Raw genomic sequence first — 25714 nt, forward strand, 5'->3', positions numbered from 1 at the left:
TTTGGACTGCTCTTCAGTATCAAGAGGGAGGGGGGATGGTGTGGGGGGAGGAGAAGAGGAGTGGGGATAGGGGGAGGGAAGTGGGGGGAGGGGGCAATATTTGGGAGGAGGGGAGGGAAATGGGAAACGGGGAGCAGGTGGAAATTTTAATTAAAAAAGAATAAAAAAAAAAAAAAGAAAAAAAAAAATCTCTTACCCTATGGATTCATAAAAATTTTTTAGCTTAATATACCTAAAATATTTATTATATTTATGAAAGAGGGAGTAAAACTAATGATTAGAATCTGTTAAAAGTATTCAAAGGAATGTCAAGGGAAATTGCACAGACTTTTAAAAACAGAAATAAAAATGATAATTCAGGGAGAGTAGAACATGTTCCTAAGTTGAATTCTTGAGGATTTATCATGAAAAGGCAAGGAAGAGTTCAAATATCCACCTTAGGTCAGATTTCTTCTACTTTAATTATTCCAATTTCAAGGATGACGTAAAAATACTTGTAGGTTCTGGCCTGACATAGAACTTTGGAAAAATGCCAAGTTATTAAAATAAATTGAACTTGTGCAGTAATGTTTATCTCAGCACTTTTAAGGAGCTTATTTCTGAAAGCAGGATTTAGATTGACCTTTCTGGATCCCATTCATAGAAACAACTCAAATGTTCTCTGACCCTGAGAACTGGTAAATAGCAGTGTGGTAAGTGTTGGAAGAATACATGAAGTTCTGATAGTTCATATTACATATGAGGCTTATACTCCTCACCTTCATCCAGAATCAATGCATATTAGCAATTCTTGATATCTAAAGTTGAATAAGTAGCAGCAAGGGGATGAGTGAGTCAGAACTCTTACCGCTTGGCAATACCATCACTGGCTCTGTACACCTTTGTTCATCTGATGACGGTAGGTTCAGGGAGATGAGTAATACCATTCCCAGACTAGTTCCAACAAACAGACAAGGCGAAACGGTGGAGTCGTTCTTCCGCGCAAAGGATTCCATGAAGTATAAAGCTGTAACTGCTTCTTTAGAGTCTTTGTCAATACTGGAGATGCTAGAGCTCCTAGAGCGGTTATAGGAATTCTCTCTGGCTTCTATGAAGGTTTAAAAAGCAAAATGAAGCATTAGTGAATCTATAAAACAAGTCAAATTTAATACCTGAAAACCATAATTATGAGAGAAAGAAAGGTTTTATTCTTTGTTTACTGGTGTGAAGTGTATCTTCCCCAAGGTACCAGCTCATTTTGAAGGAGTAGAATCTGAAATCTTATGTGCTATTGTAAACTTAGGCAGAGTTAAAACCAAAATTCCAGTCTCCTGAGTTCTAGCACACCACTTTTCTTTTTTACATTTCCTGAAAGATCAGTTAAAATTCTAATCAGGGGGGAAAACCCCTTAAATCTAGTCAAGATTATAACATTTTCTACCACTGTAGTTGTTTTTCCTTCGCATCTTTTGATCATAGGAACCATACTAATAATCTTTGGCAAGTCACACTTACTAACAGTACCTTGTGCCCGCATGAAAGGACCAATCTGGATCATAAATGATCTGTGACAAACATATTGTATGCAAGTGAAGATATAAAAATTGAAGTTTTAATGTAAGTCCAAAAATGTGAATGTGATTTCTGTAGACTTGTTTTGAGCTGCCTGCCTATAACACAAATCCAGGTTTAACTAACTAACGCCAAAGGACAAAACAGACTGTGCCATCTTGTTAATGCTGGGTTTCCTGAAAAGGCTTCAGCCTGCTTAGAAAACAGACAGCAGCATGGTTTTGTGTGCTCTTGCTTCATCAACACCTGTGCATGTGCACCCTCCAACCAGCACAAATCCCCCATCTGCGAAACAGAAATATACTTATATTGACTTTAATTGCTCAAGGACAGGCTCCTAGTATTTCTACTGTCTTCACTCACCTTTTTCCTCTTGACAGATCTCAGTGTGCCTTTTTAATTTTCATAGAACCAGATGAAATATGAGTTCTTCAAAATATATTTAGAAGGAAGAGAATGCAATATTCCTAATTTCCCTATATCTTTACCAAATTTATAAAAAATATCTTGTAAAATTTAGAGATGAGACAGAAGTTAGATTGTCATCTATATATTTTACAAATTTAAAGACAGAATTATTACTAAACTATTTTCTAGCACAAACTAGAGGCAGAAATATCTATGACTCAAAAGTCTGCAGCATTCATTCCAATGATTATTCTCTTGCTTTTATAATCCTTACACATTGCTCCTATTATAACATTTGTAGCCAATCTGTCTCCAAAATTGCACTCATGATTTATTATTACTCAATACTGATACTCACAAACACCTGTTAGAAATATGATTTGGTCATTTACATGTCTACTGGACAAGATTTAGTATGGCATATTATTAAATAAAAACTGAGTAATGAATTCATTAAAAACAATTTTTAAGGACAGTAATAGATTGCCATTTGAAGATTTAAAGAATAGTATAGAGTTATTAAGCCAAATATTTCTATTATTTCCCCCCTCCTAAAATCTTTATTACCAAAAGAGTAAAAGCAAACTTATAAGATTCTGTTTTCTTTCCTGCTCTAAAAAGTTTTGTCTCTCTTCTTCTTGTATTTGACTCCCCATCCACATACTTATTTTATGAATAAGGAAACAATACTTCCTTTAAAAATTTACAAGGATTATAAATTTTATTATTTTTATTTATTATTTATTTATTTGGTGGCCCTGGGGATATATTCAGGACCTCACGCAGACTGGGTAAGTGCTCAGCACTGAATTATATCCCCAGACCTTCTGTCCTTTATTCTTTGAGACAGGGTCTTGGTAAATGGTCCAGACTGGCCTTGAGCTCTCTCTGTAACACAGGCAGGTCTTGCAATCCTCCTGCCTCTGCCTCCCCAGCAGCTGGGATTACAGGCCTGTGCCACCAGATCCGGTTATGATTCTGAATTTTAGAATTTAAAAACGTGTCTTTTAAAACTTGGTTATATTCATTTGACAGCAGAGGTAATTAAGGTTGCCTTTGCAGACTGTCACCTTTTGTATAGCCTACCTATAGTGGAGTCATTTTTTTTCTGTTTTTAGAGATAAGGAAGGAGGTGGACTGGGGAATAGAATTGGAGTTATGGCCACAGTCAAGTAGGATCTTGTTTTTTTTTTTCAATGTCATGTGGTTTTTATCATCTTTTAAATTAACTTCCATTTCTTGTCTCCCAGCACCTGTTACCATGACAAACCAAGCTTTTAACTGTACTCACAAGAATTGACATGTTTAGCCTACCTTCAGTTGTAACTGGTAAAGAAATCTCCATGCAAGCAGCTGACTGTGCCTTTCTAAATGGTGGTCTTCCAGGACCCCAGCGATTTACTTTTGAAACATCAGCACTGGAAAGACGTTTTCCAGAACTGCAACTCTGAGAGGTTGGACTTGTGCAGTGCCCATTTACATGGTCTGTACCAAGAGGAAGAAGGCAGAATAAATATCACAGTTAAGTCTTCAGGTGAGGAAATCCAAAGGCATAGTTTAAAAATGGAGGAACAAGAATTCCTCTTCTTCCAACCCATTAGCATATCACTAGTTTCTTGTTATTTTAAGATTTAGTTACAATTTCAGATTATAAAAAATCAAAACATTTATTAAGTATAGCACACACTTTCATAATTTGTTTAGTTATCATTGTTTGAAATGTGCTGTATATTCCTACTATGTATTTAATAGATTGTTGAATGGCAATATAAAATAAGTTTTAATATTGTATTTTTATCACATTATTTGAACAGGTCCAATTTATGTAAGTTTTGGAAGTATTTCTTTTACTTGGAGTTTAAGATGCAGAGCACAGCATCATACTCTGTACTTGAGAGCGGTACTTAGGACCACAGGTTTGAAGTCAACCTGCCTTCATGCACATTCTAGTTCTGACACTAATTAGGTCTGCCCCACTCAGGTCTTCACTCTGATTTCCTCTGTAAATCTAGAATGTTATTTGCCTAGTTCATGCAGCTTCTGTAGTGTTTTTGGAGTACATGTCCTATAAAGGGCTGCAATAGATACGGTATAAGCTTTTCCCTTTGTCACTCTTGTCTCAGAGTATAGAATTACTTAAGTATAAAATGTTCATCTAACGTCTGTGAGTGTTTGGATAGCACTTTGAAAACTTGGACTAGGAGTAGACTTTAATGGTACAAAACTTATTTAGCACAAAACAGATTTTCTTATTTTGCCTAAAAGTAATGAATTGCGTATGAAATACCCTTCATGGTTCTGCAATATAAAGAACGCACTATGGACCATTCTGCTCTGGTCATCCTTGAGGTAGAGCTGTATGGAGATGTCTACTAGCAGTGCTGACCATGTGGACCTGACAATCTATTACAGCCTTTATGTACTGCACAGTTTAAAGCCAAAAAATGTGTCTTTCCTGGATTACTTTGCAGCTACTCAAGGCAGGAATTATTTCTATTTTATTGTATTAGAATTTTTCCTACCAATTTTTAAAATGAGAGTTAACATTTATCAGTATTTCAATGGTGGGCATTGTGTATGTATATATCTGTGAATTATCTTATTTAATTTTCAAATAACCCCGTAAGCTGTAAGATAATTTATTATTATTATGACATTATACATGATAAAAATGAACATAAAAAAGAGATTTCCCATCAGGAAAGAGTCTAAACTGATTTTCTCAACTGATACATATATATATATATATGCTTAAACACTGAACTATACAGTTAGCCAAAATTTGAGAAATAATTAAACTTTTGAAAATATATTTAGTAGTGCTTGAGAAGCCAATGAAGTCCGTTGAAACTAAGTCATTTTGGAATCAAAGCATCTTTCCTTTTGAACAAAAATTCAGAAATCTCAGCTAAAAAGGCAGATTTTATCTTATGAAGACACTGCACAGAGGAAGTCAGGAGTTCTAATCCTCCTTCTCCAGCATTAAAAAAGAGGAATAATGAAGGCAACATTTGTCACTGACCACCTAGTGAGCGTTAGATGATGGCAACTGCTTTAGATATACAATTAGCAACAATACCCCCATCCTCATACAGCAATCACAAAACCCCTGCTTTCCCCACAGACATGGCACCTTGCTTTAGGGCCTATGGCTTATCCACTATGCCAAGCAAATGTTCTTTTAAAATAAATCCATGATAGATGTTCTCGATAGATAAGAACTGAAAAAATTAGACATAGCTCAGATAGTCAACTTGGAAATTTATGTTAATAAAATAGAGCTAAATCAAAAGAAAAGCAAATCTAGCTGTTGACTAAGTCATTCTCTGTCATACTGTTTACTACATAGGCTAATCTGGAGCCAGTTTCTATTTGGTTTTGCCTGGCTTTGCTCAACATGATTAGTCAAGGTTCTTTCTTGTGTCAAGCAGCTATTTATTTTCATTTCTGAGAAATATTCAATTGTCTGGGTATCTGCTGAATCATTTATCTTTTGATGATTATTTTGGATTTCCTCAGTTATCAATTATTTTTAAAAAGATTTTAAAAAGTTAATATTTTGAACTCATCAGAATTTACCATTTTTGGTCTTCATCAGTTTCTGGGTATGTTGAGATTTTTCTGACATCTGGATATTTGGAGGTTGAATTCTTTCAGATGTGTGTGTGGCCACTTTTTGAGTATCACTATATGGCTCAGGCTGTCCTCAAGTTTGTGATCTTTTTCTTTCCTTTTCCAATTGTTGGGAATGTTGTAGACATGTGCCACCATGCATGTCCTTAGCTTCTGTATACCCAATGAAGCGTTTATTTCACCTTCACTTTGAACATGATTTCTATTGATTGCAGAATGTTATGTTGTTTTCCTTTCAGTAATTTAAACATACTTTTCTACTTTCTTCCAGCTTTCTTTTTCTATGGAAAAAATTTGCTTTATTCTTGTTTTTGCTACTTGATGTGTTAAAATGTCATCTCCCACATCTCTGGCTAATTGGCACTTAAAAAATTCAATTATGATGCTCTTTATACAATTTTCTCTATATTTCTCATGCATTGGGTTCATTATGCTTCTTGGAACTGTGGATCTTTATTGTTTATCAAACTGAGAAACAGTTCAGCATCATTTATTCAAACATTATTTATCCCCCATTCTTTTTTTCCAGAATTCTTGCAGCATATGAATTAGTTGGCACAGAGTTTCTTTCTAAACAGTAAGTTTTGAGTTCATGTTTTTCTTAAGCAGCATCAATTCTTTTTATTAAGCCATCTAGTGAAATAATCTCCAAGAAAATACTTTTTATCTCTAAAAGATTTAGATTTTTTAAATACAATTTTATGCTTCTTTTTGGCATCCCGGGACCTATCTCCCACTCTACTAATTCTAGCCTACCTGTAATTTTATGTCAGTTTCTATTGATTAATATTTTTCTTCATAAATTCTACTTTAGTAGGTTCTAGACACTATTACATGCTAGTCTTAAATTTTTTTTTTCAGTATTCTTTAAAGATACTTCAGGCGTTTTCCAAAACACAGTAAAAATCTTTAGAAGAATATTTTTACTTTTATTTTACAAAAATTATATATCCATATTAACTTGTCTAAAATGTTTGGAATAACATATGGGCAAGTGAAGTGAATGACAATATAAGGGATGCTCTTCTATGACATACACCTGTAAAGCAATGTGGTGCTAGCTAAGAGAGTTTAGATCAGACTAGAAGGAGTTTCTTCTTAATGGCCTTTTCCAGCTGGTCTTCTCTTCCTGAAGACCAGAGTCTTGCTCACTTCTCAGCCTCGTCTACACAAGATCCTAGGAATGAGCTTCCTAGCTATGAGGGAACCTTAATATTTAATAAGTAATATGTGACCCCCACGTGCATAAAATGTGATGCTTGGCTGACAGGAGGAACTGTGAGCAATAGCTTCCGAAGAGACGCTGGATCTGGTTGCAGATGAAAATTCCTGGAAGAATCTGTGTTTTTAGGGACTGATCAGCTGATGAGAATTTTAGTACCTGCAGAGGCATGCTGCCTGTTCAGAGACTGACCACCTTATCTTAGCCTAGGTTCTGACCTCCTGCCTCCCAATCTGAACCACCATCTTGTAACAAAAGATAAATGGCTTTTAGAACCTACTAACTTAGCAGGCAATTAGCTTCTATCAAATCAAAAACAAAGAATGCTATTAAATAGTATATTGAGCCTGTAGAAAAGTACCCCTCATTTCAATGTACCTGCCTTCTTGGTAAACCCACAAATGTACTTCAAACTTGCCTTGATTTATGACTTTCTCTGTTCTGTAAAACTATAAAAATCTCCATGAAACTGCTTCCATTTAGAACATGGAATTTACCGTAACTTAAATCTGTGTTCTCAGGCTATGATCAGTCAAAATGGCTCTAGAATAAACTTTTTCAGAAAGAAAGAGAAATAGGGGGCAGGGAGGAAGAAAGAAAAGAAAGAAAGAGGGAAGGAAGGAAAAACACAAAGAAATGTCTCAATATTCAAACAGGAAAACTTAAAGAGATGGAAGCAATTACAAAAATGAAGACATTATAGAGTTGAATAAACTAAAAAAAAAACATAGGTCTATAGAAAATATCAGTATCGGGGTGGATTGAATAGAAAAAAGAATGAATTTGAAGACAGGCTATTTTTAAATACATCAGAGAAAAGAGTAGAGGTGAGGAGGGAAGAGAACTTATGAGACATTATAAAAAGTGTAAATATTCAGGTGGTTGGGATTTGAGAATGAGTTGAACTTGCTAAAGGTTTAGAAAGCATATATAAAAAAAGTGACAGAATTTTTTTAAATCTAGAGAAAGCTACAAATATCCAGTTACAGAAAGTTCAAGGGTATCTTTAAATCAACCAACTCTAACCTAAGACATTTTATAAGCAAGTTTTCACAGGTAAGAAAGAGAAAGCTAGCCATGTGGCTCACACTTCTAATCTTAGCATGAAGGAGGTAGCGGCAGAGGCAGAAGTACAACATGTTTTAAGTCCAGAAGGACAGACAGACAGACACACGCGCGCACACACACACACACCCCACACACATTAATGAGAAGAATTTCAAGACTTAAATAACACATGGCAGTGCACCAATTCACTTGACATTAGACTTCTCAGCAGAAATCTTATAGACTAGAAAATGGTGGTGTGCAAGATTTTCTTAATACTGAAGTATTAAAAAATAAAACAATTCTGTTGATTAGGCATAGCAAAGGTATCCTTTAGAAATTAACAAAAGATAAAGACATTCCCAAACAAATGAAGGCTGAGAGAACAATCTCTAATAAACCTATTCCATAAAAAATGCTTAAGGGAGTTATTCAGATTGAAAGACATAGTATAAACAAGAATAAAACACAGAAATGAATGAAGAATGCCCTAATAATCTAAGTATGGGTTGCTTAGATCATTAGTGTAGAATGTAAGTCACCCCATCGTTAATATGAAGACTAAAACATAAAATAAGTAAGAGCACCTACTTTAATATATTTAAGTGACAGACAACATAGAAAGATATGAGGGTGGGTCATCCGAAATCCAGATGAGGAAAGGAATGGGGTACAAATGTACTTAGCATATTTTATCACATTACTTTTTGTGTGTGTTTGTTTTTACACTTATGCTGTTACTATAATTTCAAAATTGCTTTTTATAATCAAAATATATTTTTATAACTCTCATGGTAAGCAAAGTGAAAATCAGTAACAGACATACCTAACATAAGCAAGAAGTCAAAACACACTTCTAGAGTCGATCGTTTACAGTGAGGGAAAACTATTACAAGGAGAAGGTAATTACAACAGAACAAGAAAATTATGTTATGGTTGTAGTGAGACCTTATTTATCAATAATTTGGATATAAATGATTAAATTAACAAATATTCAACTATTAGAAATATTTAGAAAGAAATTTGGAAGAATAAAAGAATAAAAAACAATAATTCAATATGATCAAAGTGTGCTACATGCATGTATGACTATTTCAAAATGAAACATTATTTTATATAATTACTCTGTGGCTATAAAAATATCAAGAATTTTAAAATATACAACCATATGTTAATATTATCTGAAACTCATTTCACCTTTAAGTGTACATATGGACTGGAGGTGAAAAAATGAATAAGATATTCCACACAAATGAAATTTAAATAAGTATCAGAAATACTCATATCAGAAAATATAAACTTTATGTCAAAATCTACAAAAACAGACAAAATTGCTGAGCATGATAGTGAATACTTGCAGTGCTGGCTATTATTAAAAGGTATAAAGTATCCAAAGCAATTTACAGATGTATTTAATATCTACTTTAAAATTCCAATGACATTTTCAATAGAATTAAAAAATTAGAAAAAAAATGTTTACATGGAACCACAAAACACTTCCTAATTCTTAATGATTCCTTGACCTAACAGGACAAAGAGGAAGGTATTACACTATGTGACTTCAAAACACATTACAACTCTGTAGTAGTCTACACAGTATGGCGTTGATAAAAAACAACAAAACCAGAGTCAGACTAATGAAACACAATGGAGAGCCCACAAATAAAATTATGCATCTACAGCCAAGTGAATTTTGGCAAAAGGCTAAGATCAGATATTTGTAGAAAGGATATTCTTTTCAATATACAGTGCTGGGAAGGTTGGATAGATACATAAAGCATCATGGGATTAGAATCCTGTCTTCCCCTTTCTCCTTTTGCTCTAGCTTTATCCAGAACTATTTCATGTCCTTTCCTTGTGTCTACTGTTGCCTCTTTTATTTTCCTCTCTGTTTTTCTTTACCACTCTAATACTAATTGTTTTAAACTGTTTATTTAAAAAAAAAAAACCCAAACAACAACAACAACAAACTGTTTATTTTCATTGTACTCATGCCCTCAGTAACTTGTATCTTAGAGCACACATTTCTATTTTCTTCACTTACAAAAATTAATGATGTTGTGATGGTGGTTGCTGTTTAATTGATTATTAGTGGGCCCATTCTTGAGGTATGATTACTGAAGTAGATAGTGTGCTACTCCCATAGCAATATTGTATTTTGAGCCTGGTGCCTTAAGCACATGGCTTACGGTATAATTACTAAGGGGGTACCTGTAGTCCAGTAGAAAGAACTGATACCTCAACTCGATTACAAACTAATTTCACTTGAACATTGTAAACAGTTCCACTGAAGGAATATGGGTGATTAAAGTACAAATCCAGTAACTTCCTTGCTATGGGAGAATGCTTTTGTATACTATATAAAGATTTGTCACTTGTATTGGTTTAGTACAACACTGATTGGTCAGTAGCCAGGCAGGAAGTACAGGTGGGGCAACCAGAATAGGAGCATTCGGGAAAGAGGAAAGGCAGAGTCAGTCACCAACCAGATGCAGAGGAGAAAAGAATGCCTCACTGAGAAAAGGTACCAAGTCACATGATTAAATATAGTTAAGAATTATGGGTTAAATCGTAAGAGGTAGATAATAATAAGCCTAAGCTAATAGGAAAAATATATAATTAATATAAGTGTCTGTGTGTTTCTTTGGGATTAAATGGCTGCGGGACCAGGTGGAATAGAAACTTCCATCTATACATTCTGATACCAGAAGACAAATATAAACTCAAGGCATTCCTCACCACTAAGCAAGGAGCATGGGCGATAGTCAAATGAGTCCTCCACACTGCAGAGAACAATACACACATCTGTGAGAGCACAGTGCAAAATAACCCCACTGCAAAAATAAGCAAATGAGAATTAGAAAATGGAAACAAAGAAACAAAAGTGAATACATACTGTCAAAATTAACAGAATGATAACAGTTTCAATCTCTCTTTCAGACAATGCATACTGACTAGATTAAAAACAAGACTCTCTTCTTTGTTGACTGCAAAAAAATAGATCTCACTGCAAAGAAACAAAGCTTTGGAGTAAAAGGATGGAAAGATAAACTCCAAGCTAATGGAGAAAGAAAGCTAGCAGATGTAGCAATTTTAATTTCTAACAAAATGGCTCCAAATCAAAATTAATTAGAAGAGATACACTGCATATTACAATTCTGAACATACATGCCCTGAATGTTGGAACACTCAATTTCATCAAAGTAAGTGCTATTGGGTGTAAGGGTGCTGACTGACCTTAGTATAGTAATATTGAATAGCTGTAATACCACACTTCCACCAAATGCACTGGTTGTTCAAACCAAAACAAATTAACAAAGAAAAATAAGAGATCAATAACATTTAGTGAAAATGGGCCTAAGAGGCTCTGCAGAAGATTCCATCCACATCTTGCAGACCATGCATTCTTGTCAGCAGTCCACAGGAGTTTTTCCTTAAACAGACTATATTGTAGTACGCAAAGCAAGTCTTAGTACATACATGAAATAATTTCTTGGTCCTTATTTGATAAATAGGCTAAAACTAGAAGTGAAAAAAGCAAGATAATGATATAGAAATGAAAAAAGTCAGTGAAGCAAAGAGTTGGTTCTTTGAAAAAATTCACAGCACTGACAAACCTTTAGCCAACAAATTCCCAGCAAAATTCTTCACAGACCTCAAAAGAATGGTACCCAACTTCATATGGAAAAGCAAAAAACCCAGGATAGCCAAAACAATTCTGTACAATAAAAGAACTTCTGGAGGCATCACAATCCCTGACTTCAAACTCTACTACAGAGCTACAGTACTGAGAACAGTCTGGTATTGGCATAAGAACAGACAGGAGGACCAATGGAACCAAATATAAGACCCAGATGTTAATTCACATACATTCAAACACCTGCTCTTTGACAAAGAAGCAAAAAATATCAAATGGAAAAAAGAAAGCATATTTAACAAATGGTGCTGGCATAACTGGATATCAACATGTAGAAGAATGAAAATAGACCCATATCTATCACCATGCACAAAACTCAAGTCCAAATGGATCAAAGACCTCAACATAAAGCCAGCCACACCCAACCTTATAGGAGAGAAAGTGGGAAGTACACTTGAACACATTGGCACAGGAAACCACTTCATGAATATAACCCCAGCAGCACAGACACTGAGAGAAACAATTAATAAATGGGACCTCCTGAAAACTGAAAAGCTTCTGTAAAGCAAAGGACATGGTCAACAAACAAAACGACAGCCTACAGAAAGGGAAAAGATCTTTACTAACCCCACATATTTGGAGGTGTGATCTCCAAAATATACAAAGAATTCAAGAAACTGGACACCAAAAGATCATAATAATCCAATAATAAAAATGGAGTACAGACCTAAACAGAGAATTCTCAATAGAGGAATCTAAAATGACTGAAAGACATGAAATGTTCAACATCCTTAGTCATCAGAGAAACGCAAATCAAAACAACTCTGAGATTCCATCTTATACCTATAAGAATGGCCAAGATCAAAAACACTAATGACAAGTTATGCTGGAGAGGTTGTGGGGTAAAGGGAACACTCCTGCACTGCTGGTGGAAATGCAAGCTGGTACAGCCCCTTTGGATGTCAGTGTGGCGATTTCTCAGAAAATTAGGAAATAACCTTCCTCAAGACCGAGTAATACCACTTTTAGGTATATATCCAAAGGATGATCAATCATGCCACAAGGACATGTTCATAGCAGCATTGTTTGTCATAGCCAGAACCTGGAAACAACCTAAATGCCCCTCAACCAAAGAATGGATAAGGAAAATGTGGTACATTTACACAATAGAGTACTACACAGCAGAAAAAAACAACAACATCCTGAATTTTGCAGGCAAATGGATGGAGATAGAAAACATCATTTTGAGTGAGGTAACACAGAAAGACAATTATCACATGTACTTACTCATAAGTGGTTTTAAATATAAAGCAAAGAAAACCAGCTAACAAATCACAATCCCAGAGAACCCAAACAACGAGGACCCTAAGAGAGACATATATAGATCTAATCTACATGGGTAGTAGAAAAAGACAAGATCTCCTGAGTAAATTGGGAGCATGGGGACCTTGGGAGAGGGTTGAAGGCTAGGGGAGAGGCAGGGAGGGGAACATAGAAAAATGTAGAGCTCAACAAAAATCAATTAAAAAAAAAAGAAAGAGTAAGATGCTAGACGGTGGTGGCGCACGCCTTTAGTCCCAGCGCTTCGGAGGCAGAGGCAGGTGGATCTCTGTGAGTCCAAAGCCAGCCTGGTCTACAAGCGCTAGTTCCAGAACAGGCTCCAAAGCTACAGAGAAACCCTGCCTCGAAGAACCCCCTACTCCCAAAAAGAAGGCGGAAGATGATCCAAATTAATAAAATGATAGAAGAAAAAGAGATGCTGTAACAGACTGTAGGGAAATCAGAAAAACATGAGAACATATTTTTTAAAAAATCTATAACCTGCCAAACAGGAAGACCTAAAAGATATGGATGAATTTCTGGATATATATGATCTATTGAAGTTAAGTCAAGATGTAGTAAATAATTTAAACAGACCCACAATCCCTATTGAGAGAGAAGCAGAACTGTAAACCTCCCAACTAAACAAAAGCTCAAGGCCTGATAGATTTAGCACAGAATCCTACCAGACCTACTAATTGTCATGGACTTTAAATTCTACCAGTTTGCAGCAATGATCTTAGTTTCTGCTTTCAGAAGAAAAAAATACTGGAAATAGTAATAACAACAATCTTAAAGAGCCAAAAGAGGGCAATACAAAGCAGCTTTTTACACCTGAAGACCAGCACAAAGGTGATTGTAGCCTGTCTATTTTACTAAGACCTTAGTTGGATTTCCCTTTATAACTTTGTGTCAGAGTAAAGGAAATTAAGGAAATTAAAATATAGTTTATTTAATGAAATTTCAAAAAGCAAAACTAAAAGTCTCATATGCAAACAAGAAGAGACAAGTGCTGAAAGAAGTATGAAGGCCTGTCTAAGCAAGTACATTTCAGTGTCAGACCTTAATGCCTAAGCCTATTACCACTACACAAACCAAGCTCCTTGAATCAAATTGTCTACAGTGTTCCTAAAACAAACTAAACTGAAAACAAATAAACAAACAAACAAAATCAAAACCAAAACACAAACAAACAAAAAACAGAGCAAAACTAGAACCATTTTATTTTGTGCGAGACTTTTTTGGTGAAATAGTATTAATTCTAAGCAGTACTAACATATACAATAGGGAAAAGAATCCAGAAGAATGCTCATTCACAAGATTACAGTCATAAAGTCCATATATGTGACAAATAATAAAACATTTTTGTGATGAAAAGAAAACAAGAAACATTACATACCTTGATGTGTAATGATTTACAAAATGTAATTTTGTAAAATGATTTTTAACAAACATAATGTTGAATGCTGCCAACAGAACTCTATGGTGATTTTCACAAAAGCCTTCTTTGGAAAGCTATTAGATATGGCTATCTAGGAAGCATTATGTCATTTATGGATTGGTTGGTAAAAATGTTCAGCCAAATGAATGTAAGAAAACTTAAAGTTGTTGGCTTTTGCCTACCGTACCAAGATCAGCCTTAAGATCTGTTGGCAGACTTAACTTTCTTGATCCTTTGACTGAAAAAACAGAAAAAGGAAAAAGGCAGTAGTTAATTATATGAAATAAAAGAGGAGTGTGGGGGACAGCATGTTTCATAGTCAGTAGCATCCTGGAAGTTACACTTACTATGCATTTATGAGAACAGAAATGTTGTTCCAATGTTAGTTGGGTTGCCACTCGGTAGGAAACTTTATAATCAAGCAGAAACATGAGAAAAGCATTTGCTTCTAAAGTAAATAATTAAGTGATTTTTTGCATAAGAAATTACTTTTGATAAGTAATTTCTTAATAGGAAATTACTAAAAATGAATTTCAGACATATTTAACAGGTATACATTGCAATAAGTGTATAAACTTACATTATGCACAAAATAAAAGTAAAAACACTAACTTTTTAAAGACAACTTAGTTTAAAATAGTTAACAGTATCAGTGTTATTTCATCTACCATGGACATTGATTATTTCACACACAAGCGAATTTTCTTCTTTTGATTCAAAAACTACTAGTGTTGTTCAGTCTTTACTTTTATCATTGTTAGGCATAATGGAAGTTTATCAGATCATTAGGTTTGGTAGCAATCATCTTTATTCACTGAGTCATTTTTCTGGCCCTTAAATATGTTTTTTTTCTTGTGTTCTGAAATACTACCTTCCTTTTTATTTTACTTCAACAATCTAAAGATGTAAGAGCTGCTCATGATTCATAAGTTACACAAATCTCTATTTTATGATTTGACCCAGTGCTATAGACTGTTGGCTATAATAAGCCATGCTATATTACATAAAAGCAAACATAAACTCTGATAAAAGCAGAATGCTTTTGTCTCTGTGAAAATACATTTGCACATCAGTCTATAAAGACTGACAAGAATTAAAATCAGATTTTAATAATGTGATAGTATACTCAGCACAAACAGAAGATGTTGTTAAACAAAACATAAACAAAACAACCCACATAATAATGGTCTGGCGACATAGTATTATGAAAATATTTTGTACATTCCAATAACTGGAACTTTCACAGGACTTTACATCCAAAATTAATAATATACCTTAACATCACTTAGCACTTAAGATTGCTACCCAACTATATACTCAGACTGTTTAACCTGCCTTTTAGCGAGCAATTTAACAACCAATCCCACTTGCTTTGGATTTCTCATGTAAGCAGCTTCTATGACATAAGCTAATAGATAGCTGTACTCCTAAATTCTGTGTTTTTCCATGCCCTGACCCAGAGTATGTGGTTTTTATGATAATTCAGAGTATACATGTGGTTTTATGATAATAATTTGCTTAAAACATCTAATATAGACTGAAGGCAGTCATATAAAATGAATATTCACCATTAGTGACATTGGTTTGAAAAACAATGATCCTGGTAGTACTGTTTAGTATCTGGGTCAGCTGGAGCCCGTGACTTAACCCCTTGCAAAATTCTGTTAAAGGTATCTGTAAAATTTCCTTCGTTTCTTATTTGTGTGATGCTTTCTGTGTGGTTCAATGAATGAGAGAACAAAGCTTTTTGCTAGAGACAGACATAGACACAGGCAGACAGAGATAAACAAACACACACAGGCACACATGGGAGACAGAGGCACAGATTCAGACTCCTACAACAGACAAGAGGATGAACGACATAGGGAAAGTAAAGCAGAGGTTTCAAATCTGGGCTTGCTCTTGGTTAAACGGCTCCAAGGGGCAGCGCTTTCATTTCTGTCCTTAATATGATCGCACATATTATTGGCTACTTTGAATTTATTATTAATACATTCAAATTGACCACATAATGGTACTTCAGAAGAGTTATTTCATAACTCGGACAGACTGAAAAGGATTTCTTATTTAATTTTTAAAATTGTTTCTATCAAGTGCGAAGGAGAAGATGAGGGGAACTGGGGGAATCGGGGTGATTAGGGATAAAGGAAGGTTGGATAGGGGAGCAGGGAAACTCATACCTTACGTAAGGGAGCCACCTAAGGGTTGGCAAGAGACTTGAACTTGGAATGGCTACCAGATGCCCAGGGCAATGTCCCCAGTTAGTTCATTGGGGCACCTGAGGATAGGGAACCTGAAATGAACCTATCCTATAATCATACTGATGAATATCTTGCATATCGCCATAGAACCTTCATCTAGCGATGGATGGAGATAGAGCCAGAGACCCACACTGGAGCACCGGACTGAGCTCCCAAGGTTATAATGAGGAGCAGAAGGAGAGAGAACATGAACAAGGAAGTCAGGACCATGAGGGGTGCACCCAACCACTGAGACAGTGGGGCCGATCTATTGGGAGCTCACCAAGGCCAGCTGGACTGCTACTGAAAAAACATGGGATAAAACCGGACTCTCTGAATGTGGCGGACAATGAGAGCTGACGAGAGGCCAAGGAGAATGGCACAGGAACTTTCATCTGGCGATAGATCGAGAGAGAGACAGAGACCCAATTTGGAGCAACGGTCTGAGCTCTTAAGGTCCAAATGAGGAGCAGAAGGAGGGAGAACATGAGCAAGGAAATCAGGACCACAAGGCGTGCACCCACCCACTGTGACAGTGGAACTGATCTATTGGGAGCTCTCCAAGGCCAGCTGGACTGGGACTGAATAAGCATGGGTTGAAACTGGACTCTCTGAACATGGCGGACAATGAAGGCTGATGAGAAGCCAAGGACAATGGCACTAGGTTTTGATCCTAATACATGAACTGGCTTTGTGGGAGCTTAGCCTGTTTGGATGCTCACCTTCCTGGGCCTGGATGGAAGTGGGAGGACCTTGGTCTTCCTGTAGGGCAGGGAATTTGGACTGCTCTTCAGTATCGAGAGGGAGGGGGAATGGACTGGGGGGAGGAGAAGAGGAGTGGGGATGGGGGAGAGGAGTGGGGGGAGGGGGCAATATGTGGGAGGAGGGGGAGGGAAATGGGAAACGGGGAGCAGTTGGAAATTTTAATTAAAAAATAAAAAAAATTGTTTCTATCTTTTTTAAAAATAGAATTTTTAACACATCTACATTCGCCCTCCCTCCCTCCTTTCCTCTCTGTCTCTTTTCTCTCAAAGATTACATTGATTCTTTTTTTTTTTTAAAAAAAAAAAAAAGGCCTACAATCCCTGCCAGGTTTAAAAAGTCTAGGATAATACAGCAGGAAAATTGTTACAGTATTAGGTTTGTATTCCCCACTACTCTTTACTGTTGTTGTTGCTTGCTTTTCCTATAGGCAGGGTTTCTTTATAAAGTTTAAATTGGCTTCAAACTCATTAAGCCTTTGAGGGTGTCTTTGAAATTATGATTCTGTTGTCTCCATCACCCAAGTGTTAGGATTATAGAATTGCATCACATACTTAGTTTATACGGCGCTGGGGATGGTACCAAGTCTCCATGCATTCTTGGCAAGCACTCTGCTAACTAAGCCACATCCCCTACACCATTCTTATGTTTCCCTCATCGCTGATATTCTAGCATTTAACTTTGGTTTCAGATCTTCTCTAGTGTTTGGAAATCTCAGCTCATATCCAGCTTACCACCTACCTTCCTGGCCCTCTGTAGACTACTTCCCACCAGAAACCTAGGGCTGTTCTCACAAATCTTGTCCTCAATTGTGCTGCTTGGGGAGGGGAAGAGTGCCTGGATGAGGGATTGATGAAGAACTTCCCTAATAGTGATGCTAATAACAGGCCTCTTATTATGCTTTCAAAATTCTTCAGCTTTTCTGTGAATAAACTACTATTCCCCTGTCTGGGGTTGTATCTCAGATTACCCTAGTGAAGGCGGAGCAGATTAGGTGAGCACATCTAAGTGTCAGAGAATAAGATGCCAATAATATTAAGAAGTATATTTAGAGTGCTTATTAATACTTAGTGCTAAAGTGGCAGTGAGTCTTTCCCAAGCATTTTTAGATCTGTCATATGAGAGCAGGAGTCATTTACTCAAGAGATGTAAACTGAGACAGCTGGTAAATGGCAGAGTAGATTTGGTTTGAATAAAATGTAATTTATGAAATATGGACTAAATTCATGCAGCTCTTTAAATTTCTCCTTTTTTATTGATGATTAATCTAAAATATACATCCCATTTTTATTTCATAACATTAGTTAAAGATAGAAAATGGAGTTGAATCTTTTTACTACCTGGTAGACTAGCACAGAAGAGGACTGTGTGTGTGTGTGTGTGTGTGTGTAGATGTCAACTTTAACTTCACTAGATCTTAAAATTGATTATAATTAGATCTTTTTCAAGTTAATATTTTTGGCTCTTTGCAGGAGGTGTGGGAATATACAGCATATGGCAATTGATAATTCAGCATTGACCCACCAGACAAATCATTATCTGATGGAGATAATCCTGTTTAGCAAGGCTTACAGGATCACTGACTCTGAAAACTGGTTGCCTCTATCTGTAATTTCATGAGCCACTTCATTTCTTCCCTGAGAACAACTTTGGGTGTTTTCCCACTGTGTGTTTATCTCGTGAAAATATTTCATCTACGGGGTGCACATATAGCTGAGGATGGTCAGGAAGATGATTTCTGCTTAACTGTAAAATTTTGATGAATAGAAATAATATTAGGATATTTTACATTACTCAGACTGACATAGGATTCTCAGTCACAAAGGCAGTCTTTTGTGCAGACAGTTAATTTTAGACTCCAGAACAAATTCAGAGCATGCTGGTTGCCCCTGGAGATGAATATCTGGTTGCTCCTAGGGACAAACACATGAGGTCATTTTCACAGGTATTTTTGCTGATTCAATGCCAGGACTTGAAACAGTTTTAGACACAACTCCCTGCAAGCATGGACCTTTCTGCACATACCCCCCCCCCAAACTCAAGGTCCAGCTAATTAATTGTTAAGTCTTGAGTTCCCACATCATTTTTCTGTCTGGGAACCCTAACTATTTGAGCTACATGCATGGCTAAACATTACTCCCTGGCCAGTTTTGCAACCTCCCTAGCCTAAGGGAAACGACTTGACTTATGTGTTATGACATTGGGTTATAAATGTTCTGAATTATAACTTATAATTGTTCAGAATTTGTTTGTGAGAGGAGGAGCATAGATGAAGGAAGGAAGGAAGGGCAGCGGCGAGAGAAGTGGTGGCTGTAGAAGAGGGAGTAGAGGTAATTAGAAGCTGCCGAGGAGAGTAAGGAGAAAAGAGCAAGAGATTTTTTCAGAGAGAAAGTTTCATGAAAAAGTAAAGACAAATTTACCACCAGAAAGCATCTGTGTTTCCTTATATTTTCCCCTCAGATCAAAAAGTCTAGCCCAAAGAAAGAGGAAAAATTTTTTCCTAAGAAACCCTTGCCGCCTTTGTGGGTTTTCTTAAATATGCTGCTGTTGACTGGGAGGCTGTCTTCCAAGTTAGCTACGGCTCTTTCTTGATTAAAATTTTCATCTCACAATGTTTCGTTAATAATGAGGGCATTGTGTTTCTGTTGTGAATATTTAGAAGTATATAATTTGTTTTTTCTTCTTTTTTTCAGGTATAACAGGCTAGTATGTTCTAAGGCACCAATGTCTTTTTAAGAGTAACATCACACACTTGGCCTATGATGACTTACTCTCTATTAAATGTACTAGGTCACATTGTTCATATCGCACAATCTCACACGAACAAATTAATTTTGGAAGAACTGCTCAACTGGTTTATAGAAAATCACACAAAAAATATGATAGCTAATTTATCTGGGTCAGGAAATATTGTTTCAACAAACATTACAGTTTGATCTCCTATCCCTCCCTCTCTCCCAGGAATTAAACCTGGCCTCATGCACACTAGGTAAGAGTTCAACCTGTTACTTCTATGCTATAGCACCAGCTCTGTTTGATTTCTTATGAACCTAGCCCTATTTGGCTCTGAGCAAATTATCAGGAATTTATTGCTATTTTTATTGTGTTGTGGCATACTTTTAAAAAATAAAAACAAAGGCAAGAAAACTCAAAGAATTACATACTACACAGTTAAATTTTATTCTATGTTGATTATACCTCAATACACCTGACATAAGAGAAATAAAATGCCAAGGAGAGCATCCCCACAGTTTACTCAGTCCACACTTACTAAACCCTACCTATCGACTTGGGTTCCATTTTTATTTGAGATAGCTTCTCATATAGTCCTGCTGGCCTCAATAACTGAGAATGAGCTTACTTTCGGAATCCCTCCTGTTGTGCTTCCTGAGTGCTGTCATGGCAGGTATTGCACCACCACACCTAGTCTGTGCTGTGCTGGGGACTAGGCTCAGGGCTTCATGCATGCCATGCATGCACTCTGTCAACTGGGCTATGCTCTGGCTGATTTACCTAAAGTTCTTTTAAGTAGAATCATTATGCGAGAACAACAAATAAGTAAAAGGGCTTGCCTATAACAAAATGCATTTATAAATTGAGGTTTAAAGGTCATGTCAGCAGATTATAAACTTTTGCAAAGCTATTATTATTCATGCTTCCTAAATTTAGGTTTAAGCTTAATGACAAGGCAAAGCAATCAATTTGAGCTTATCATAATTTATGCCAGAATGAGTTAATATACTCACCCTTAAATATAAACAGAATTTTAGACATTAAAGTATGGTTTTGTTTAGTTGTCATTGTGTGTGTTGATAATAGCATGACTTTTAACCACCTATAATATCCATTTTCTAATTCTTCAATCAGTTTAAAGTCAGTGGATGGTGCAGTGTGGTTCATCATATGTAATGACTTATAATAAATCTCAGCCACATCTTCCTTTCACTAGCTGAATCAACAATGTATAAACAGGTTAAACTCTAAATCAAAGTGTTAATGGCTACCAAGGCTTTAAAGATAATATATACTATAAAGAGATAGATTAGAAGTTTCCAATTCAGGCCTGCTGCTCAGATGTTTCTTAAACTAGATTTATTTTTTGATTTCTAGTGAAAGATTTTGAGCTAAGCCATAATGAGCATTTGCAAGCCTAGAATGATCAAGAGCAACTAACTCACTCTTCTCCTTAGACCATAGATACTTGCCCCCGTATTTGTAAAGAAGCCTGATATATAGTGTGGCAAACTTACATTCTGACACGAATAAACATTTAAAACTAAGATATTAACTAATGCAGTGATAGAAAGTGCCTGGATAAGGTGACATTTTTCTGATTTCAAAGTCATACCCTTTAAACTGAGCAACATACACAATCTTTTTAACATAGAAAACACTACCTAAAGGGTCTAGACATCTTCTAGGAAACATAGAGACCTCACATTAATTTAAAATAAAAGTTGATTTGATGAAAATGTTTATGATGTTTATCTGTGTACTTACATATTTATTGATTAATTGACTGGTTGAGTATGACAATTGAATTTCCCTTGTCCTAATCCACAATCTGAGAGGACTGATACACCAGATATGTATATGGGAAAAGTTAAAAAGAAAAGAAGCATTTTGGGTCACCATGCCATGAAAGGCCTGCTTTCTTCAACTATATGGCTATAGCTGCCCTCTCACCCTTTAGAGAGGCTAAGAGACAGTGGGAAGAGAGTTATTGTCATGAGAATTTGTTTTAGCACAAAAATATGTTGCCATCGATCTTATACTTTATATTTCTATTTAGATAATATTAGTTAATGAATGACTTAATTTCATATGCTTCTTCACTGAGTATTAAACTTCATTTCTGATTTAATATATATTTCAAATTATAAATTCCCAGAAATACCTCAGTTTTCAATCTATTTTTTAAACCTTTTACAATAGGAGGCCAAATGATTTGTTACCATTTAATCTAGATCAAGTACTCAGAAGCCTGTGAGGCTTGTCGATCTAGACTTGCACCAAGTTGTTGCTCACAAGGCATCCTGGAGTGAGTTAAAAAACTTTTCTTCTCAGCAACCTCATAGGGTTGCTGTAAAAATCAAATCAAACAATCAGGACAAAGTACCTTATTTGTGCTCAAGTACTATAAAAGAAAAATTACAGTTTTTAACAAACTAGTTTAATAATTACATTAATTATATGAACTACAACAATAAAGTAATTTTCAAAATAGTCTTTTCCCAGAATTAAAGTAGTCAACTATTTTCTTCTGCTATTTCAAGAAAGGTATATTTATCAAGTTCTTTTTTAATGTTTTTGTTAGTCTCTTCATAACTCAGTTACTTCTCATAGCTCAGTCATATAATTTTAATAGTGATTATTTTGTAAATGTCATATTGTTTTTCTCATTTAATGAATGAATGATGGTGGCGGGGAGATAGCTTTGATTTTCAAACCAAATATAAATAATTGAAATTTTACTTCTTTCCATTGAAATACTCTGAGCTTTAATTTGCTTACCAGAAGGTTCTATAGAAGCTACTGTCTATCAAGCTTTAACAAGTGCTTTTGTCTTCTTTGGCTACTTGAGATCTATAAGATGAATAACTCTTTAAAGTTACAAATCTGGCCATATCCACTTTTTAATGACTAACTTAAGAAGGGTAGACAGACTGTGTCAAGTTGGTTTGGGTCCCAGGGAGCAGTTTTAGGTTTTGAGGCCCTTGCAGAGGATTGGGTTGATAAAACCTGTGAAGGACAATTCTTCAGGAAAATGTTCCAAAGCAGCAATGCTTTGATAGAGTTGTTCGGATCAGCGGTGGTTGTGCTGGTTACAGAAATCAGTTCATTCGCTTAGAAAGGCTCATGGTGATTCTATAATAAAATCTCACTAGTTGGGGCGACATTTAAATTTCCTCTGAATTTCCTGTTTGTCCTGTTCTACTTTCTTACACGTTTCATGAGGTTATTCAGCTGTATTTTTTTTTTGTATAAAAAAATTCTATGGAACATTTCAAGATTAAGACAAAAGCCTTAGTAATCCCTACTTTTATACTGTGACATACAGGTCTCTGGTTTGAATAAATACTTCTAGCAACATGTTTTTATTTGTCATGTTTTGACCTGTGTTTTCAGCACAACAAATGAAAAGCAAGTCTTAAACTGTGAAGCAAAATGGGAAGAAACAAGTCTTTTATTTATTCACAGAAAAGATTTTCACCTTCACCTGGCAAGTGGTGTACTTGATTCCTCTGTCTCCCAGCTGGCATTTCATTCCTATAAAAGCCTGGTGCTGCCTCAGGAGTTCTGGTGGCAAGTCCTAAAGGAAGGGAATACAAGACTATTGGCATATGATTTCTCAGCTCTAGTGAACTAAGAATATATCTTCAAGGTCAGTTTCCTAACGACTACACAGGAGGTCTGTGCGCTCTCCTCGGCTGGACTGTGTGTGCATGTGTGTACCTGCTCAGAGGTAGGTGTCATGTAGCTTCCTTGATCACCCTCCACCTTGAATATTGAGGTGAGGCAGGACTTCTCATTTGAATCCAAAGCTTGCTGATATAGCTACTCTAGTTAGCCAGCTTGTTCCGGGGATCCTCTCTCTGCCTCTTAATTACTGGGATTAGGAGCAGACTGTCACACTTCTTCACATGTATGTGGGTGCTGGGGAGCTGACCACGGTCTTGTGACAAGTACTTTACTCTTGAACATCTTCCTAGCCCTATTTTGTGCTTTTATTTAACATAACTATTGTGTCTTTATTTAACTTATGATAATATATATACATATCCATTCATACATAGGTATATTTGTACATTTTTATGTATGTGTGTATGTGTATGCTATATGAAGAAAACGTTTCTCTGAAGTTGCAGTGGGATATTAGGTACACAGAATTTACCAGAAGGAACACTAAAACTGGGCTACTGAATCAAGTCCAAGCCTGCGAAAAGACTGAGTTGGCCTATCTATTTTTTGACTATTTTATGACACCACTTCTATAATAATTTAATAAAGATAAGTTTAATAAGATAAATATCTGTCACCCTAGTTTTCAGTGGACTTGGTTTGCATATTAAGTTTTTTGTAGACTATGGAAAATAGAAATCATAAGTTTGATGATAATAATAGAAATAGAAGGAGTCTTGGGACCTGATGGGCATAGAAGAAGGTGCTCTCCCGGGCACAGGATTTGAAAAAGGGTCCATATTCAAGAGAAGATACAACCCTAAAATTAAAGGGTCGATGAGCTTTCAACTCTCTGTCCCAAAAGTGGCTGTTCTCTTTAGAAAGTGATAGATCTGTCAGGCAGTCGGGGGTAGGACTGAATACTAGGAGCTACCCAACCCTCTTGGGAGATGAACTTATACAGGAAACACTACACAACATCACCTGCTGAGTGAAAAGCATTTCATAGCTTTAAAAAAAGGCATTAAAATTTAACATTATTAAAATAATACTTGTTTCTGCACATAGACTCTAGTTCTACTCGTGATGAAGTATGTTTACTTTCTATTCTTATCTTTTCTTCAGTGGATAGCCTAATCTCTATCCGTGGGCACTGAAAATCGTCGTTAAATAGTTCAGTAAGTGAACTAGTAATATTAAAACATTATGTTATCTTGAATACAGAGAATATGAGATTCCAGTTGACTCGCGATTCAATAACTCCCAGTCTACATCCTATTCTCTTTTGCTACCTCAAGGAAATACTTCAGTCTGAAACTTCATCTCTGTTATTTGTAGCTTATTAAGGGTTAAGAGACTTTGAGAACAAAGAAAAATGATAAAATGATTACTGTTTTTCTTAGTTCTAGTTTATCTTATTCCAATAGACTTATATTGAATATTTTCACCTGTTTTAGAGGATTTAACGAGGGGGAGGGGGCGGGGTGGTCTAAGATTCTCCAATGATATTGTTTGTGGGGAATAACTACTGAAAAATATCTAAAATTTTTTCGTAGAGAAAATACTATATCTATCCCATTTAGGAAGATGCACTTAATCACCATTATTAGTACTAAAGTGATAAATTAATTCCATCATAATACATAATTTTATGTACAAGAAACAAATACGAAGGTAGTCAAAATTGTCCTGTTTTGAAGTAATCTACTTGATTGCATGCAAGCCCCTCTAGGTTACCCTAAGAACAGCAGTGCAGCGGAGTTTCCAGAGGGGTCCTATCGCTCATAAAATAATAAACACATAGGAAGAGGGATACAGGTAGGATGCTCACCAAAACCTTTCAGCAATTATCTCATAATTATAAACATTTTAAGTCCTTATCCCTGAGATTAGAAACAAAGAAACTATTAACATCACGTCTAGGCATCATAGCTATATAGAGTACTTAAACAATATTTTTCTTTAGAAGAAATAGAAATGCCGTTTACACTGTGAATATAATTAAATATGCAGATAATCCAAAAGAATTTATAAAATTAGAATTTGCAAAT

The 25714-nt window shown here is 35.8% G+C and overlaps 1 protein-coding gene across 10 annotated transcripts in view; it reads right to left on the bottom strand.

The window, feature by feature from the left end:
• Stxbp5l (syntaxin binding protein 5L) overlaps positions 1 to 25714 on the bottom strand; it is a 229221-nt gene that overhangs the window by 24957 nt on the left and 178550 nt on the right. For 2 of the 10 annotated variants that reach the window (XM_057763570.1, XM_057763565.1), the window contains 4 exons: positions 23476 to 23574; positions 14447 to 14497; positions 3274 to 3444; positions 848 to 1087 (listed from right to left, as the gene is read on the bottom strand). In XM_057763570.1, the coding sequence (XP_057619553.1) occupies positions 848 to 1087; positions 3274 to 3444; positions 14447 to 14497; positions 23476 to 23574 (561 nt within the window). The remainder of the gene's footprint in view (positions 1 to 847; positions 1088 to 3273; positions 3445 to 14446; positions 14498 to 23475; positions 23575 to 25714) is intronic. The other 8 variants (XM_057763572.1, XM_057763571.1, XM_057763575.1 and 5 more) reach the window with 6 other exon arrangements.

The sequence above is a fragment of the Chionomys nivalis genome, chromosome 3 (assembly GCF_950005125.1).
Source record: "Chionomys nivalis chromosome 3, mChiNiv1.1, whole genome shotgun sequence".
NCBI classification, from domain to species: Eukaryota; Metazoa; Chordata; class Mammalia; order Rodentia; family Cricetidae; genus Chionomys; species Chionomys nivalis.